This window comes from Columba livia, chromosome 31, assembly GCF_036013475.1.
Source record: "Columba livia isolate bColLiv1 breed racing homer chromosome 31, bColLiv1.pat.W.v2, whole genome shotgun sequence".
Taxonomy (NCBI): domain Eukaryota; kingdom Metazoa; phylum Chordata; class Aves; order Columbiformes; family Columbidae; genus Columba; species Columba livia.
In genome coordinates, this window is record NC_088632.1 from 897923 (window position 1) to 915806 (window position 17884).

Here is a 17884-nt window from a genome sequence, read left to right on the forward strand (position 1 = left end):
AATGTTTTCTGTATTGGAGCCGCTCCCGTCCCTTGGCACAGGCTGGAACACCCGTGCGGCCGAGGGGAAATGTGCTTTCAGACACCCCGTCCCACTGCCGCGGGTTGTACCCGGGGCTGAGCTGGGGAGAACCGGTGGGGCTGGGAGACTGGGCATGGTCCAGCTCTGCCTGTGCGCTGCCTGTGCGCTGCCTGTGCTCTGCCTGTGCGCTGCCTATTGCTCTGCTTGTGCTCTGCCTGTGCGCTGCCTGCTCCGCTCTCTGCTCCACTGCCCGCACCACTGTCTGCATTTCTGCCTGCACCGCTGCCTGTGCGCTGCCTGTGCTCTCCCTGTGCTCTCCCTGTGCGCTGCCCGTGCGCTGCCCGTGCGCTGCCCGTGCGCTGCCTGTGCGCTGCCTGTGCGCTGCCTGCTCCGCTCTCTGCTCCACTGCCTGTGCGCTGCCTGCACCACTGTCTCCACGCCTGTCTGCACCACTGCCTGCACTGCTGTCTGCACTAAACACAGCAGACTGAATTGAAACAACAAGTTATTCATTAAATAAGAGACAGGAGAGTGCACAGAAGAGAGAGACCATGTGAAAGCAAGAGAGAGCCCACAAATGAGTAGACGTACAAGGCAGATGATGCTGAGACGGGCAGGAAAGGCGGCAGGAACAACGCAAACTGTTACAACGACTGCCAAGGTGATTTTTGGAAGTGATGAATCCAAAACAAACAGCAAATTCTTAGCTCCCCTGAAAAAAATTGAGCTAGAAAGGGTATCTAAGGACCTGGTAAATGCATACCAGGGAGCAGAAATATACTGTTTACTCTAACAGAACAAACGATTGACAACAAACTGAGTGGTAAGAGAAGAGCATTTCCAGGGCCGGCCGGGGAAGCAGCAGCCCAGCAGCTCCGGCACCGGCTGTCAGCCCGAGCTGGGCTATTTCCAGATGAGGACGGCACCGGCCGCGCTCACGCTCACCATGTACTTGTTCGCGGGGCAGATCTTGAGGCGGGTGATGTTGCCGCTGTGGCCCACTCCCACGTGAGTCACCGTGCCCTCCTTATAGTCCCACAGCTTCACCAGATGGTCGTCACCACCTGCGTCAGGCACAGAGGAAGAACAAACGATTACAATGACAGGACAAGGGGTAATGGGACCAAGCTGGAACACAAGAGGTTCCACTTCAATTTGAGAAGAAACTTCTTCTCAGTGAGGGTGCCAGAGCACTGAACAGGCTGCCCAGGGGGGTGTGGAGTCTCCTTTTCTGCAGACATTCAATACCCGCCTGGACATGTTCCTGTGCGACCTCACCTGGGCGTTCCTGCTCCATGGGGGATTGGACTGGATGATCTTCTGAGGTCCCTTCCCATCCCAAACATACTGTGATACTGTGATACACCGAGTTCTGCTGCTTTTTGTTCCCCGCTCCCAGGCAGGGGAACGCTTCGGTGTTCCTAGGAAGAGCAGGATATGTTTTCTTGGGCATTATGGCAAAACCTGCTTCTGTTCTGCTGGGGTCAGTGTCCAGTGAAGGGCTCAGGACCTTCACCAGCAGATCCCAGTGAGCTACAGCAGCATCTTCCCAGTCTGAACTACAGCCTGAACCACAGTATTTTTCTTTGGTGATTCATGTTCTTTTCCCCTTTAGCTGACCCCTTTTTTCAGCTTTTTCGCACTGTACTGAGATCCTTGGTTCACTGCCTTGCTTTTCCTGGTCTTAATACGACCTCCTTTCTCCAGCTCCAACCACGCACTCACCTGTGACAAAGGACGCCCCGTCCGCTGTGATGTCCATCCCGTTGATGGAGCTCGACAGAGAGCCTTGCACTTCTCTGATTGCGGAGCCATCGAGCCCTTCCCAGTACACGATCTAGAGAGCAGAGCAGAGCGGGGCGCTCAGCTGGCCGTGAGCAGCACACGGGTTTCAGCACCGCCCTGGGACACAACCTGCTGTGCAGGGACCGGAGTTTCACCCCAGAACCAGCGCCAGACCGTGTGTTGTGCACTGCAGAGTTCCTGCAGCTTTGCTCACCTTTCTGTCTGTTCCACTGGTGATTATCTGGTACTCTCCGCGATGGTAACACACGCATTTGAACAATGTGTTGTCTAGGATCATTTGTTTTCTCACGTAACGCCTGCAAAACACCCCAAAATGAGACAGAGCAACAGCATCAAAACCCAAACTTTGCCTGCCTGGAATGTCTCTGCCTGTGCTGTACATCAGATCTCTCTCCTTGGATATTCTCAGGCACTGCTCTGAGTTCAGGGTTCCATGAAGCCCGTTAGGCTATCAGTTCTGTTTCCATCACAGCTGCCCTGTAGGACTCTTGATCTGCTGTCGTACGAAATGAAATGTTTAAACCCAGAATGCTTTCCAGGTGCTGTTCCCTATGCCAAGGTGTCCTCGGCCTTACCCCAGTGCAGAAAGTCTGCAGATCCGCAAGAGCTCGACACGAGTCACAAAGTTCTGGAAAACAGAGCTAGTGGGAAACTTGGGAACTCACCCGCTCCACCTTGGCCAAGCAGGATCCCGCACAGGAAAACAACCGCAGACAAAGGTTTGTCTGAGCTTTTCTGAAAAGCTTCTCGAATTGGAGGTTCTACATTCCCTGACCCGATTGTTCTTTCTAGAAGTTTTTATCTCTTCATGCTCTTTTTCCCCTCCTCCTCGCTCTGTGGTGTCCCAAACCGGGCACAGTGACCCTACAGATATTACCAGCACTCCAAGTGCCTTCGCAATACTAATCTGTCGCCTTGCTCAAGATCCCAGATGACGCACGTTCCGCCCAGGCTGGCTGTGACACCCTCTTTGTCGTTCTTATTAGTCTTGATGCAGGACACGGCACCTCTGTGCTCCTTCAGAACTCCCCTCAGCTTCTGGGTTTTCTCACCAATATTCCAGATCCTCACCTGAAAATCAGCAGCACACATCTGCTCTGGTACCAGCTGGTCCTGCCGGAGCTCAGGAGGAGCTTTCCTGAACTCTGCCTTTCTCTGCCAACACGTACAGCAGCTCAGTCCCAACCGTCTCCATTGGCCTGTGGGTTATTGGTGCAGCTGACCTGTGAAGCTCAACTGAGTTCTCCACAGTGTAATCCACTTGCTTCAGGAATTCGTGGCCATCAACCCCAGGCCTTGGTTTTGCCAAGTGCCCGCTCTCCCATGCTTCATTTTACACAGCTCTTGATCAGGAAAAACCACCCAGTCCACGATCTATTGCCAGTGGTGCTTTCAAGATCAAAGCACAAAGCTGCTGCAATGGAATAGAAAGGAGCTACCCGCTATTTGTCCTACAGAGAATGCCAGGAAGGAAATACAAAACAGCTCTTTAAAGCTTCGATGTGAAACACGTGCCTGAAAGCACCTCTTTTCCCTGTGCTGGTAACAGCAAAAACCTTTCTGCTTTGAGGCCTTGATCCTTCACACCTTGCACGTCCTGTCCCACTAGTGCCAAACATTGCAATGTCTGTTCACCTCGACATTCCACTAAGGCCAAATCCCAGGGAAAATTTAGACATTTAGACACGGGCATCAAAGGCAGAGAAGAGCTGACCTTCCACGCTTTCGAGGCTGATGCCGAGTTCCCGAAGGGATCTGGATGTCCAGTTGCCACTTGCTCAAAGCTCAGAGCATCCCGATCCCTTCAGCAACCCTGAAGTCACAGCTTCCTGAGGACTGATTCTGACAGAACCATTGGCATCGCAGAGCAGCTTTTTTGTGTTCCCAACGAGTACTGCAAGTGCGCCCCTGCGGTTCTCCTTTCTGCTTCACCAACCCTTAGTTGTATTTCTGTCTCAGCTGCACAAATACAGCCAAATAGAGGGGGGAGACAAATGGACAAAAAGGATTAAGAGCATATTCTGCATTAGAAGGATTTCCAAAACTGCCATGCCAGAAGAAATCGGGGCACTGTTTTACATGATGCCCTCTGAGAACAACAGCACATCTCAAAAGCTGATATCTTTGAACTCAGCCCTTGGCTCAAGCGGCAGCTCAGAACAGCTCCCGTTCTGACTGAGCACTTCCAGGCAATTCGCAGGCCCTGTGATGAGCGCACGAAGCTGCTCCAGGTTTTGAAGCACAAATTACCTGCCCGTCACCTCCTCCGCTAATGATCTGTTTGCAGTCGCTGGTCGCAGCAATTGCCGTCACTCCCAGGTTACGGGCGTTGTTGATCTCGTACATTGGCTCTCCCGTAGCGGGCACGAAGGCGCGGATTTTCCCGTCATTCCAAGCTGATGAACAGAAAGAAAGAGACTGCCCGGGCGCACAGACTTTCCTCACACTGTTGTCGCTCTTTCCTTTCCAAACCAACCCCTTTTTATAAAGAAGTTCCCACATAAGGCCCACGCTGTTAGATCACCAGCATACCCGTGAAAACCACTGTACTGCAGATGAGCCCGCAGAGCTACGGTCCCAAACACACTGTTGAAATGTAATTGCTTTTGGATTCTGGCTGTGGACAAAGTGGTTTGGTAACCATGGGGAGGCTGCACGGCTGCTCTAGGACTGCAGGAGTCCCTGTGTCAGCAACTTTCACATGGCGATGGACGGCGGCTTTATGCAAATGTGCTCTACATACATCACAGGTGAAGCTGCTGCACACAACAAGGTTGATATTTTAGAATTAGGTAATTTAAATAAGACTGAACCGCATTCTGGATTGCCGGAATTCACTGATCCAAAGCAAGGTCTCCAGCCCTTGCCTTCTACCCTCACCGCAACTGCAGCACCAGGACAGCGGGGCTGCCAGCAAAGTCCATCGGACCAGCTGCAAGCAAAGAGGCCTTTGGGTGTCGCCATGAACTCCATTTAAACGCTTTCCCAATTTAATCTTCTCTTCATTTTAACATACTGATGTTTATTAAGTTGAGCAACCACGGCTCTGGACTGACCATTACCTGAAACGATGACCATGCCGTCCCTCGTCACCTCGACCGCGTGGCGGGTGACGTTGGGGACGGTGATTCGCAGCCGCTCCAGACGTTCCGGCGTGTACCACACTCGAATGTCGTTTGTGGAGCAGGTAACGAACAAGTCCGAATGTCCCCTGGAGAGTTCAGAGAGGAGAGGGAACGAGGAGGGGCACACAGAAACGCTCCTTGCTTTGTCACAGCTCAAATCGGCCTCCAAAGCTCGGCTTTGCTAACCTGCAGCTGGGATCTGCCCCACAGGGATCCCCATGGCTAAGACAAAGGCCTTTTTTGGAGGATCACCTTTCTCACATGAAATTCCCCTGGTTTGGGTTCTCTTCAAAGATTCATTTTAAGGAACAGTTAAAGTCAAACTAAAAGAACTCTTTCTGCTGAAGCTGTGACGTTTATTCCCCATATTCAATCTCTAAACAACTTCATGTGTTCTATAGAATAGACACAAAAGTGGGTGTAAAAGTGCTGACTGCCCAGGTTTAACATCAGCCACTAACAGCAGCCTCACATTGTAAAGATGTCATTTGTTATCTTGCTTACTGGATGATTCCCATTCAACAGCGCTGAAGGCAATAGAAATGATGGCAAAGCCTGTTCATAATATACTTGTTATAAATGTTGGAATAAAACAAGACCTGCAGCATTTCAAAAGCCATGGGACACAGTGCTTTGAAATAAGCTCTAAGCCACTCGTCCTAGGGATGCAACAGAAAGTGACATCTAGAAAGGTACCGCGAGCTTTTGTTCAACAGCACCATCAATGCCCAGAAAGATGAACCAGGACAGAGAAAACCGGCACAACACAAGTGTGGCCTCTTTCAAGCCCAGCTTGCACGGGTGCTTTATCAACCAGGATAACATCAGCAAGTGAAGGATTCTGAAATAAGCCAGAGCAGGGAAATTAAGCCCGTATTTCCCCATCAGCAATAGGCTTTGTTCAAGAGCAGGCAACAGATAAGAAGCTCAAACATCTACGCAAGGATGTAGTCCTGTAGTCCTTACAGTCAGCACTAATGGCTGTGACACAGGCGTGTCAATCAGCGGTATCAGCAGCACATCACCCTAAAGCTCCACCTGATTTTCTCATTAGATGAGAAGATGTGGGTTTGAGGCTGGCGGCAGGCAGGGAGGAGCGCTTCCTGCACCCTGCACTCCCTGCACCTCGGTGACATCTGATCCTTTGTGCTGGGCCGAGAAGCGAAGCAATAAAAATATGCCAAAAATGTTCATTTGGATCAAAATCCCATTTTCCATCTGGAGAGATGATCCACTGTGGGTTTAAAAAAACAAAAGAAAGAGTCACGATGCTACTACCCAGGAAGGGAACATTTGCTGTGCGTTCACAAGACAAATGCAGAGCGACCCTGGGACAAAAGGGGGAGGCTGCCATCCCTGCCGCTGACCAAACATCAATAATTCAGGTCTTTTTACTTATCATCCTTTCTGCAGATCAGTGGTTTTTCCAGTGCTCCAACTGAACTGCTGCCTTCTGCTTTGAAGCAGCTGCTCACCGTCACCCCGGCGTTTTTTGGGCAGGTGACAGCATCGCCCGTATCAATCATCCCAACAGATGGTACCAGGCTCTGGGTTCCTGTGGTCAAAGCTGCGCACACAGGCACCCTGACCTCAGCGGCAGCTCCTCAAGCTTCTGCACCAGCCAAATACAGCCCAGCCCGTTATACTCACTCAGGAAAAACAATGTCGTTGACGGCTTCGGTGTGACAGACGGCGACCAGCTCCTCTTTAAATGTAGCGTAGGCACTGCGGTGCATCTGGCCTTTATTTGTCCCTAGAAAGAACTGGTCGTCCCGACCTCTACACGTCAGGGAAGTGACAGCACCTTCAACTCGCATCCTCCTGTGCAAAGAAAGCAAAGGTTTGGCCATACATTGACCTCGAGGAACTTTCATTTTCCAGCTTCTCAAGAATTCGGCTTTCGCTGTTTCCCCAAAAAGCTCCACACTAGGCTGTGATATCAAGACGCAAGAGCACGGGCAGGACTAACATTCCATTCCCAGTCACGTTTCCTACTTCCCATGATCTTGCCCGTCCCACCTGCTGCTCTGCCAGGGCTGGCACAGGCAGCGCTTTGGAGACTTGATTTCCTGCACCAGGGCCTAAGGTAACAACAGCTTTGTTGATATTCTTGCTCAAGTGCACTTCAATATCCCACTTTCAAGGATATTTCCAGACAGTTTAGACCTTCTGGGAATAGTTTCAGTCGTACAAAGCTAAGCTTGCACAACTGTACACTTGAAGGGGATATTCAAGCAATGCCAAATGAGTAGGTGTGAGCCCAATTTTCAAATCACGTATGGGGAAATGACGCCTGCAGCTTTCTATCTGGTATGCAGAAAAAAGCCTTGCAAATACTCCAGCACTTCCAGACACGTGCCTATAAAATTAGCAGAGCCCTGCTTTACAATCCCATGACCCCCAACAAACCCTTTTGGAGATGGCAACTACTACTCTTTCTCACCCGGCGTAAATAAGCATCATTCTATTGACTTCAACAAATCTGTCTGGCTTGGCATCAATTTAGGATCTGACTCCTACTGCTCCAAAGGAAACAACAGTCATTTCCAAGGAAGGATCAGAGGGCACTTCCCTGCAAACGCACGCAGTCATTTTCAGTTTGCTCCAACCTCATGACGCTGGAACCAGACCGTGTATTGTGTCTGCAGGACTGAAAAACTGAGACTGACTTGGATTATGCCTTTCCATAGAAATGATTGGTTCTCATACCGTGACCCTTTTGGAGGAATTGTCACCTCTCCCCTCCTGATTCTTCCATCTACAAACTCACTTCTTTACTTGGCAGTCTGAGCCTGTACAGAGAGCTACAGTCCCTTCTCCGGTGCCGACTATTAAACCTCCTGTCTTCGGCAAAAGCAAAGCTGTGACTCCCTAGGAGAAAACAGGATGAAAACGCAATCGGATGGGAGCAGAGGCTCCTTGCTGCTGCAGCCACGCTGAACAGCACAACGGAGTCTCTACCGGGCTCCCGACGGCGGGGCTTATCTCACTCCAATACGGCTTTGTCAGTGTTTTGTCACTGACCTGGGCTAAAGAGTGGCTCTCTAGAGGGAGAAGGGAGAAAAGAGTTATTAATTGCAGGTCTAGATGAACTAATACAGTACGAGGAGCGAGCAAACAGCATTATCTTGGATTCTTCAGAGCAGCTGGGACCACGTACAGAGCCTGACCTCATCGCAGCAAGCGATACCCACATCGTGGAGCGGCACTCGCGCTTTTCCTTCCGCGTGTCCTTCATCCAACAGCCACGAAAACAACAGAGGATACAACTCAGCTTCAATGGTCTTTCCTACAGCTCTTTTTAGGATGATCCTCTGCGTCTCAGGCCTCTCTCTCTGCCTGAAAGATGCAATCCCATCTCCCACCTATTGGGAATCAAATACGTTTGTCACAGGAAAGCTTTGGAAATGAGTCAGCCCATGGTCAACACGGGTTTCTGCTGTTACTGAGCAGAGCAGATCAACGGGAGGCCAGCCACTGGAAAAGGAGAAATGCTGTTCGGTGGATAAAGTACCAGGCTACAGGAAAAAAATGCATGACAACAAAATCAACAAAAAACACCCAAACAAATGAAAACAGTCCTCAGCCTTCCACAAAATACAAGTGTAAGAAGAGTCAGATCTGCTTCAGTTCTGCCACCTGGGAAGTAATATTACTGTTCCATGTACAACAGATTCATTCTTGAAAATCACCAAGAGACTCCAAGATAGGCTGCCAGAGGAGTGAAATGACTTCTGTGGGGTTAAATCACAGTATCACAGTATCACAGTATGTTTGGGATGGGAAGGGACCTCAGAAGATCATCCAGTCCAATCCCCCCATGGAGCAGGAACGCCCAGGTGAGGTCGCACAGGGACATGTCCAGGCGGGTTTTGAATGTCTCCAGGGAAGGAGACTCCACAACCTCCCTGGGCAGCCTGTTCAGTGCTCTGGCACCCTCACTGAGAAGAGGTTTCTTCTCAAATTTAAGTGGAACCTCTTGTGTTCCAGCTTGGTCCCATTACCCCTTGTCCTGTCATTGTTTGCCACTGAGAAGAGCCTGGCTCCATCCTCACGGCACTCACCTTTTATATAGTTATAGACATTAATAAGGTCCCCCCTTAGCCTCCTCTTCTCCAAACTAGAGAGACCCAGCTCCCTCAGCCTTTCTTCATAAGGGAGGTGCTCCACTCCCTTCATCATCTTTGTTGCCCTACGCTGGACTCTCCTGATATTCTAACTTGGGAAAATATCCCTACGAGCTTGGGCGAACTTCTGCATGAGTGAAATGGAAAGGACAAAACCATGAAATAAAGGAGCTTTGTGCCACCAAACTGGAACTGAAAACGAAGTTCCCGTCCCAGAGGCGCCTGCAGAACCTGTGGCCGGCGGCTGTTCCGCCCAGACAGACCCGCAGGGACGGGCAGGAGCTGTTGGACTGACACCGTAAGTCACAGTCCAGACTCCAGCAGCATTTGCCGCTCCCAGGTTCATAAGCACCATTGCCAGCCCTTGGGATCCCACCAGCAGGTTCGCAACGTTCAGATTGTTTCTCCTTTAAGCCCGAGCCATTATGGGAAAACAACAATTTCTGTTTGGTGGTGGCTCTTCGGGGAAAAACAATGCCCAGCTCCAGCATTTAGTGTTGTGAAAGCACCAAGAAGTCAATTCTCAAAGAGCGACCAAGAGGCGACTCAGAGTAATTCTGTATTGATTCCCCAGGAAGAAACCCCTGTCGTGGGCTTGACTTGTGACTGGGGAACACACACAGATGTCGCTGCTTTAGGATTCAAAGTCTGACATCTAAGCAGCACCCCCAGCCTTCCTGTGCTTCTCAAGCATTAATCTGGCCTAAGCCCGGGAAATGTTCAGCATTTAACACCTTCAGAGGGTTTAGAAAAACCAAAGCCACAAAGTGTTGGTTTTGTTCGCGGAAAGGACTGAAGGGCTAAGGAAGGAGAGAGAAGTGAAGAAAGAAGAGAAAACAAAATGGACATCTGAGCTGTTTAGACCCAGAGAGGACACGGAAAAAGCCACAGGCGAGGTCTGATGAATCTGGGAAAATTACTTTGCTTCGACTATCCACGCAAATAGAAGCAATTGGTTGTTTTTAAAGGCTTGCTTATACATTTTAAAGGAAAAAACCCCAAATCACCATAAGCGTTACTGTGCATTCCAGCGCTGGCAATGCAGGCAGCCTCACACCTACCTACGCATCGGCTTAAAGACGATTTAACTTGAGGATCAAATAACCATGGGCTGCAGAAAAGAACCTGACACACGCTCTCCCGCTCTGTGATTCACCAGCACTGAGCTCCCCGCTCGCCGGCTCCAGCAGCAGCACATCCGCAGTCTCCTGATGGGTGACAAACACGACCTGCGCAGAGGATCTTCTGCCACATTCTCACAGCGGCCGCGGCGCCGGGTTTCGTGCAAATATTCTCAGCAAACGCACAAGAACAAAGGGATTCTTTTGCATTAGAAAGACGATCCACAAGCAGAGCGGTTTCTGAGCAATGCTTCTGGAAACTTCCTCCGAGGCGCTGGCAGCGTTTGGCGAGTCCCCTGTTATCACGGGCCCATCACCTGGCTGCTGAGCTCCTGGTCTGCGGTTTTGCCTGTAAAATCTTCCACCTCAGACGCCCTTTGGGTTCAGCGTTATGGCAGGTGGCAGCATTACAAATGCAACCTATGACTACGGAGTTTATCTGATTACAGCTGCCAGTGCTCTTGTAGGTGAAATGCAGAGTCTAATGTAGGAGGTTAAAAATATCTCCATTCATTATTGACTGCTCACCCAAAGAAACCAGCGCTTTCAAGTACGACTATAAATAAAAACCCCATCAGAACTGCAGCCTGCCCGGTCCCTTCCTGCAGGGATTCCTGCTCTTTGTCCCACTCGGATCTCTTGCAAAGTTCTTGAGCGCTCTGTGAACTCTTCCAGCGCATCTCCTGTCAATATTTATTTCTTTTTACAATGCAAATCACTCCAACTACTTCTGAAAATGCGTTTGCAATTGTACATCCCTCTTCACATTCCAACGGGTGCCTTACAGCTCCTCAGGCCCGCGGCAGGGAGCAAAATTAATGCTGCTGTTTATTCCAGTCTTTATACACCTTAGAGACAGGCACTTAAACTTCATTCCAGGTAGATGGAAAACAAGTTGCTTCATCATAACAAACTATTTTGCCACTCCTCTTCAAAACAGAAACCAAGAAATCTTCAGATCGTGTCTATACAATCAACACGTTCTTATGTATCTAAAGGCAAAGTTCCTTTAAGGGTGCCCCACCTTGTTTTCAACAGAATCGCCTCCTCACCCCGCAGTATCTAAACCCTTTACAGATGTGCTCGGCGTGGGGTGGCTGTGGACTCCAGGTTTGCAGTTTCATGCTTTGCCACCGGATCGTAATTCCCCGGTGCAACTGGTGAACATGGGTTGCAGAGGTTTGTTCTCAAACACAGACAGCATTGCAATGCGTGGCTCCGGAGGGGAGAAGTTTTGGTACAAGTGCTAATGCAAGGTACATTTTCAAGAAAGACACACAAGATGTCTTGGTTAGCAACGGGATGGACTAAATTGTGTGGAAACAAGGATGCAAATAGTTTTGTTCTGATAAACGCTGTGGTTTTGACTCGAAAAAACATCTGCAAAATACCTCTTTTGGCACTGGAGGTGAGGCTACAACTGGAAATTTCTGCCATAAAACACGAGATCCTACGTGTGTCCAGCGAGCACTTGTTGACAGTCTAGTGACAAGGCGTGATTTGTGTGCAGAGATGTGCAGGGGGTGGGCGGAAAGGGAATCACAGCACGGAGCTGGGAAAGAGAGCTGGAAAGTATGAGAGGGGATCTGTGGCCGAGGCACTGACAGTAACTGCAGAGAAAAACGTCCCAGCGCCTTCCCAGTGACGGCAGCAACACGGGTTTGCCCTGGTGAATTCCCCTCCTCGGGCACAAGGGAAGCGCATTGGGAAGAGCGAGGGAGAGAGCAAGAGGAGAAGGGGTGACGGGGCTGAGCGTGTCTGACCGAAAAGCCTGTGAACAGGAACGCCTGTTTGAAGCGGGAGGGGAAAGGAGGAGACTGGGAGGACTCCTCGCTATTTCCATCCAACGGGAATGTCTCCTTTTCTCTCCCAGCTCCCCCAACGACCAGTGCCACATCCTAAGAAGCTGCCACCACATGACAGTCACAAACCCAAGCTGAAGCCAGATTAGCGCCTACCAGCTCAGGGCTCGTCCACAAGGCTGGCAGGCGGCTGTGATGAGACCCACTTCTGGATCTTCCCTTCTCCTCAACACCTTGTCAGCCTCTTGCACAGTCAAGGGGCCTGTTTTCCCTCAGCTTTTCACTCTCAGAAGCCATGTCAGCTGAAGCTCATGATGCTCCAAAGGTCTCTGCCACAAACTGCCGTTCCTATGGATCTGCCTTACGATAAAACCCCTCACAGTACGCACTGGACTGTGGTCTGGCTTTGAGCCTTGGCTTTTTCTTTTGGACCCCCAAACGGCACAGCATCCTGCTCGTGACCCTGCCTGACGGCTTCTTTAGCAGTGTTCTCAGAAGTGTATTTTTGGTGCCGTTTTGTTTCAAGTGCATTTGGCACCTTTCCCTCAGCCCTGAGGACACGGGAGTTCAGGCCCTCGGGTGGCTTCAACCAGGGGCTCTGGCCGAGGTGCACGTGCTGCGAGATGGAGAAGGACTCAAAGCACGCAGGCATTGCAAGGGGAGGTGACAGTCACCAAGACCTTGGCCTAAGAGACAGCACAGAGCAGCCACGGGTCCTGCGTGGACGCAAAGCCCTGCAGGGGGGCAGCCGGACAAGGGGCTCAACCGCGGCCAGTGCGGGTGTCCCCACACGGGGACACACCTGCAGCGAACTTACCATTGCCAGCAGGAAAACAAAACACATCCATTCCTGTCCTTTAAGAGGGACACAGAGAAAAACTACTTGCATTCCTACAATATAAGTGGGAAAAACAAGTAATAACTTCTCCACCCTTCTGGAACAGATAAACATTGAACTGTGTTTCAAAGGATTCAGTGGGTCCAAGTTATCCCGGAGACATGGGCCTGCATTTGTAACGCAATAAATATTTCATCTGGAAGGGGCACGTACATGGTTTGGATGCACCTGTCCAAGCAAAGTTCAGGAGGCTGAGAGAAACAAGCCCAGAGGAGCGTTTTCTTTGGGGCTGACTGCTGAACTGCTCTTACAGCCCCTGTGGGCTTGTGCTGCTCTCAGAGCAGATCTGCTGCCCCGCAGGACAGCGGCCCCGCGGCATCCCCACCAGCACAGCCGGCCCTCCCGCGGCAGCGCTGCCCCTGCTGCTCGCTGCTGGGCGTGCTGCTGACGCAGTCGCAAAACACATCCCAGCTTAGGCAAGGGATAGACCGAGACGCTACAAGAAGCCTTTTCTAGCACCAAATAACGAGAAATCAACAACAAGTGTTCTAGCTGGTGCCGATTGTTTTATCATTACAGCTGCCTGCATGCAGAATTCTTGTATGACCACAGGTCAGAAGCTCCTTATTCAGGAGATAACTCCTGTTTGAGGATGCTCAGACCCACGAGTCCCAATTAGAGACAAAAAAAAGCTCAGTTAAAAAAACCCTTGGGGTTATGAAGTCAAGAACTCAGAAGTTAAAAAGCAATAGAATCAATGTACCCTGTGCAACCTTGTTTTGTCCAAATTGTACATACGCATTACAATAAACTCTTGAATTACATGATTTATACTGCCTTTTTCAGTAAGATCTCTGCCTCACCAGTGGCAGAATCAGAACAGCAAAAAGACGAAGGGAAGTGGGGGAATGGGATGGGGAACAAACACAAAAAGAAAAGTTCAGTCCAGACAGTTTAACACATTTGTGAGATCTGACTATAGGACCTTACAGCAGTAAGTGCGGGAAAGCCTCTCAAACAAGCGCTTCCACCAGCCTTCCCAGGAACGTCCTCTGTCTCACTCCAGCTCGTATCTTCTTAAAAGAAGCAAAAAAGTCAGGAACTGCTCCATTTTTATTACTGCTTTTCACTTTCTATGACGTTTACCAGATTAATTGTACAAGAGTTTGTGGGATGACACACGAGATTCAAGTAAAACCCAAATTCTGAGCCAAATGAAGCTCAATGAAAGCAGGACAATGGGCTCAGCCTTCAGCATCAAGACCGAGACACAAGGAACTGACAGCGCAGGAAAAGCGTTAGTCTGAGAATCCGCTTTGTGATGGTTCTCCCGCAGGTTGCTCTACCTTCAGTCACTGACAAAGAGCAGGACAAGGACAGAATTGGAGTCACAGAGCTGCTACTCACCATGCTCAACTTCTTCTTCTGGGGCCCACAGGCAGTCAGCACCTTGCTGCTTGTGTTCACTTTCAGGACATCTCCACTCGTCGTGCCAAGATGAAAATCACCATCATCGTCTGTCATCTATAAGAAAGCATAAAGAAAAAGAGATCACGGTCTGGATACTGAGACCCGTGTCCCACGCCTGACACTGGGCTGCATCAACAGCTTTAGTTCAGTGGATTGCCAAGAGTTCACCTGGGGGAACCCAGCCAATGTTTCTGTTCCATCACACGCACAGATCCAGAACACTGCTGAACGCCAGACACTTTCTAACCAAATCTAGATCATATTTGGAAGCATAAAAATACGGGTGCCGGAGCCCGTGACCGTAATACGTGCTGCTTCTCTTGAGGAGCATCCAGAACACTCTTTCCCAGAGGCCGTGGGAGATCAACGGCCATGGCCAATGCTGAGGAACTTCACTGCCGTCACGCGCTTGGGACCAACATTTCCAGCATTATTAGAGAAACTCGTGGGTTTTCTCTAGTCTGTACAGAGTTTCTTAGTTTAGCAAAGTCATCTTGGCTGAAACGTACCTGAACACACACGCTGATTCCTCTCAGTTGCCCCGCGTAGCATTCAGATGGATGGATTGTTTTAGTTGCTGTGTCGAGTTCCCACACTCGAATGGTGAAACTATAAGAACAAATAGAGTGGGATCAAATCCACAGATGCAGAAACCTCCAAGTTTTTTCAGTACTACAAGATGTAAAAAGCCTTCACAAGGCTCCATTATTCTGATCTTTCAATACGGAGAAAAAGAACAATATCAGAGAAGTCTCTTATGGAAACTTTTTCCGGGGAAATCAAAAATCTTAAGGCTTCAGCAAAAACACATGAGGACACTTTCAACTCTTTTCTAGTGCAATTTAATTGACGATGTCAGAGACGATGTCATATCTTTAAGCAGAGTCACCCTTACATTTACCAAAGTGCTAAAATTGCAAAGGCGAGCACTCATAAGTGCGAGTGCAGCCAAGAGCATCCAAAGCCGTCCCTGATGCACAGGGAGGTGCAGGCCCTCAACGCGTTTAAACGTCAGCCTGGATATATGGGCGCTGCCGCAAATCCTTGCAAAACGCGACGTTTTGTACAACTTTTGTTACAAGCCAGTGACCAACTGTACATCACATCTGGTGAGGACAGGAGATCATCCAACGACCGGCAAGACATCACTGTTTCGACATTAATTAGCCATTGTTCAGGGGCACTCATTGACTGCTTTTCTTGTGTAAACACTGGCAACTAAATATGTTAAACACTGCACGGGGAATGCTGAGTACAAAATCCTGCTATCAGGAGCAGAAGTGACGCACGTGGGCCCCTGTGTGCTGCTCTGAAAACATATTGTCACATGGAGAACAAGCAGAAATGCCTTAAAGCTACAACCTGACGGGTATTCATGAGTCCATTCAGAGTAAAAAGAAACAACACAAGCACACAGTTGCTTAAGTTTCCTTGTAGTTAAACAAAGACTCTTTGTCAAAGGAAATAGGGCCAGGGGTTCTCTCGCTCTGCTCGTTCCTCTCAACAAACCCTTACTTTCCAGCAGTGACAAACACCTCGTCCCTGCAGCTGGAGCACATGACGACGTTGGCATTGCCGGCGCTGCGCGGCGAGGCCGGGCTCCCGCACACAGCCTCTCTCTTACTGACGTCCCACACCATCACCCTGCAGGAGAAGAAAGCCTTGAAACAGCTTCGCTTTTTGACATTGCTTGGAAGTCAATTACTAAAAACCAAAAGCAAGCCAAAGCCTATTGTCCTGCAGTCTGTTCCTACCAGGACACACAACAGAAGTAACTTTGTAGAGATTCTACCCAAGAAAAAACTTGTCACCAAAGTGTGGAATTGCAGTTTACATCCCCTGCTCCTGAAGCAAGGCTACGTGGATTTATCAGATTCCTTCTGCGGAGCACGACTCAAATCATACAGAATCACAGAACAGCTTGGGTTGGAGGGACCTTCCCAGCTCCCCAGTGCCCCCCTGCCGTGAGCAGGGACATCTTCAGCAGCTCAGGGTGCTCAGAGCCCCGTCCAGCCTGGCCTGGGATGTCTCCAGGGATGGTTCAGCCACCACCTCTCTGGCCAACCCGGGACAGGCTCTCACCACCCTCCCTGGAAAAACGTCTCAGGCCGCCCATAGAATCTGATTCTTGTCAAAGATCTTGTGCCAAGAAGCGGAAATCCTTACCTGCCGTCGTCCTGGCCTCCCAGGGACACAAGATAAATGCCTCTGGGCGAGAACGAGAGTCCCTCGACTTTGCCCTCGTGCAGCGAGAGCCGAGCAAGTAACTCCTGCTTTGGGAAATCCCAGAGGATGACGTCTGCCTGCGGGGCAAAGCAGAAGGGGGGGATGGCAGAGCATGAGCTGTAACTCGCAGGATCAGGGAGAACAACGTTCTCTGGCAGGAAAGTTGTTCGAAGGAGCCCAGCCCAAGCTTCTCTGCAGCCCTGGGCACCCCTGACACAAAGAGGCTTCAGACTGGGTGCTGTAAGAAGCATTATTCCAGCTGAGCACTTGAGTAGCTCTGCTTCATTTCAGCACCTAAATTTACCCTGAGACACTGAGTATTTGACTTAGGTTTTAAAATACTGAAAGCACTAAAACCTGATCCCTTCCAAGTGTCTTGAGGTCTTTCAAACAGGCAAAAATAAAACGAAAAGAACTTCAGAGGTCTGAAAATGCAGGTAGGTACCTGTCAAGGGCTTTTGAAAGTCCTAAGCTGCTCTGGAACTCAGGTCTCACTTGAAATAAACCACCATTTATTAATTAATGTCTAATGAGATTTTGGCTGCCACACGCCCACAACACTTTGGATAAAAAGGACTGGAACTAAAAATCCCTCAATCCTAGGGAGACTGCTTCATGTTTTACAAAAACATAAAGGCACATCCAGCAATGGAGTAACTACAATTTCCCATTCCCTTCAACATCTTCCCATTGCAGATATTTATTTTCCAACCAAAGAAAAAATAAACGAAAGGTGTTCCCACCACTGGCAAGCCAACTCCAATTTCTCTGGTCAATACTAAGCGGTTAAAATCAGAGCATTACCCACCTTGAACCCAATGCAGGTGACTTGTCCTGAAGCGACGTACATCCCATCCCTGGACACGACAACGCAGGACACGTTATCGGCCTGGCCATGCAAGAAACTCTGTTTCTTAGTGTCCAGGTGCTGAATCAGCACCGTACAGCCCAGGGGGTACAGGATGTGCTCCCTGTCGGGGTGGCAGATGAGGCCACAGGGAACATGTCCTGCAAGAGAAACGGGTGAAAGATCCGCTGGCTGCCAACAGTTCAGGGGCTGCAGAAACCACTGGCTCCCCACGGTTTACCTCACAAGGCGAGGGGGGGGAAGGAAAAGAACCTTCCAGTTCTCCCCAGAGCTGTTCAGCAGAACAACCCCGTGTCGAACAGCACGGTCACCCTTGGAATAAGTGATGGCCAAAATGGTTAATGTTGAACAAATCGAGTAGGATTCAATTATATTATGCATATTGTTGTAAGCAGTAACTGCGCTTGTGCAAGTTTGATTATGTTTTGTAGAACCTTGTAGTAGTAGTTAAGCCAATGCCTGGATTGCCTGGATGGTGCC

General features: G+C 49.8%; 1 protein-coding gene across 1 annotated transcript; it reads right to left on the bottom strand.

The window, feature by feature from the left end:
- Nucleotides 1-332: 332 nt before the first annotated feature.
- LOC135576824 (cilia- and flagella-associated protein 52-like) lies at nt 333-17620 on the bottom strand (the record flags this gene model as incomplete). The annotated part of the gene is made up of 13 exons (XM_065043977.1): nt 333-1085; nt 1747-1858; nt 2021-2123; nt 2747-2898; nt 4078-4223; nt 4890-5038; nt 6603-6773; nt 7723-7823; nt 14248-14364; nt 14820-14919; nt 15826-15954; nt 16477-16613; nt 17345-17620. Coding segments are annotated over 13 exons (1854 nt in total), but the record flags the coding sequence as incomplete, so codon positions are not given.
- Between the last annotated feature and the right edge of the window lie 264 nt (nt 17621-17884).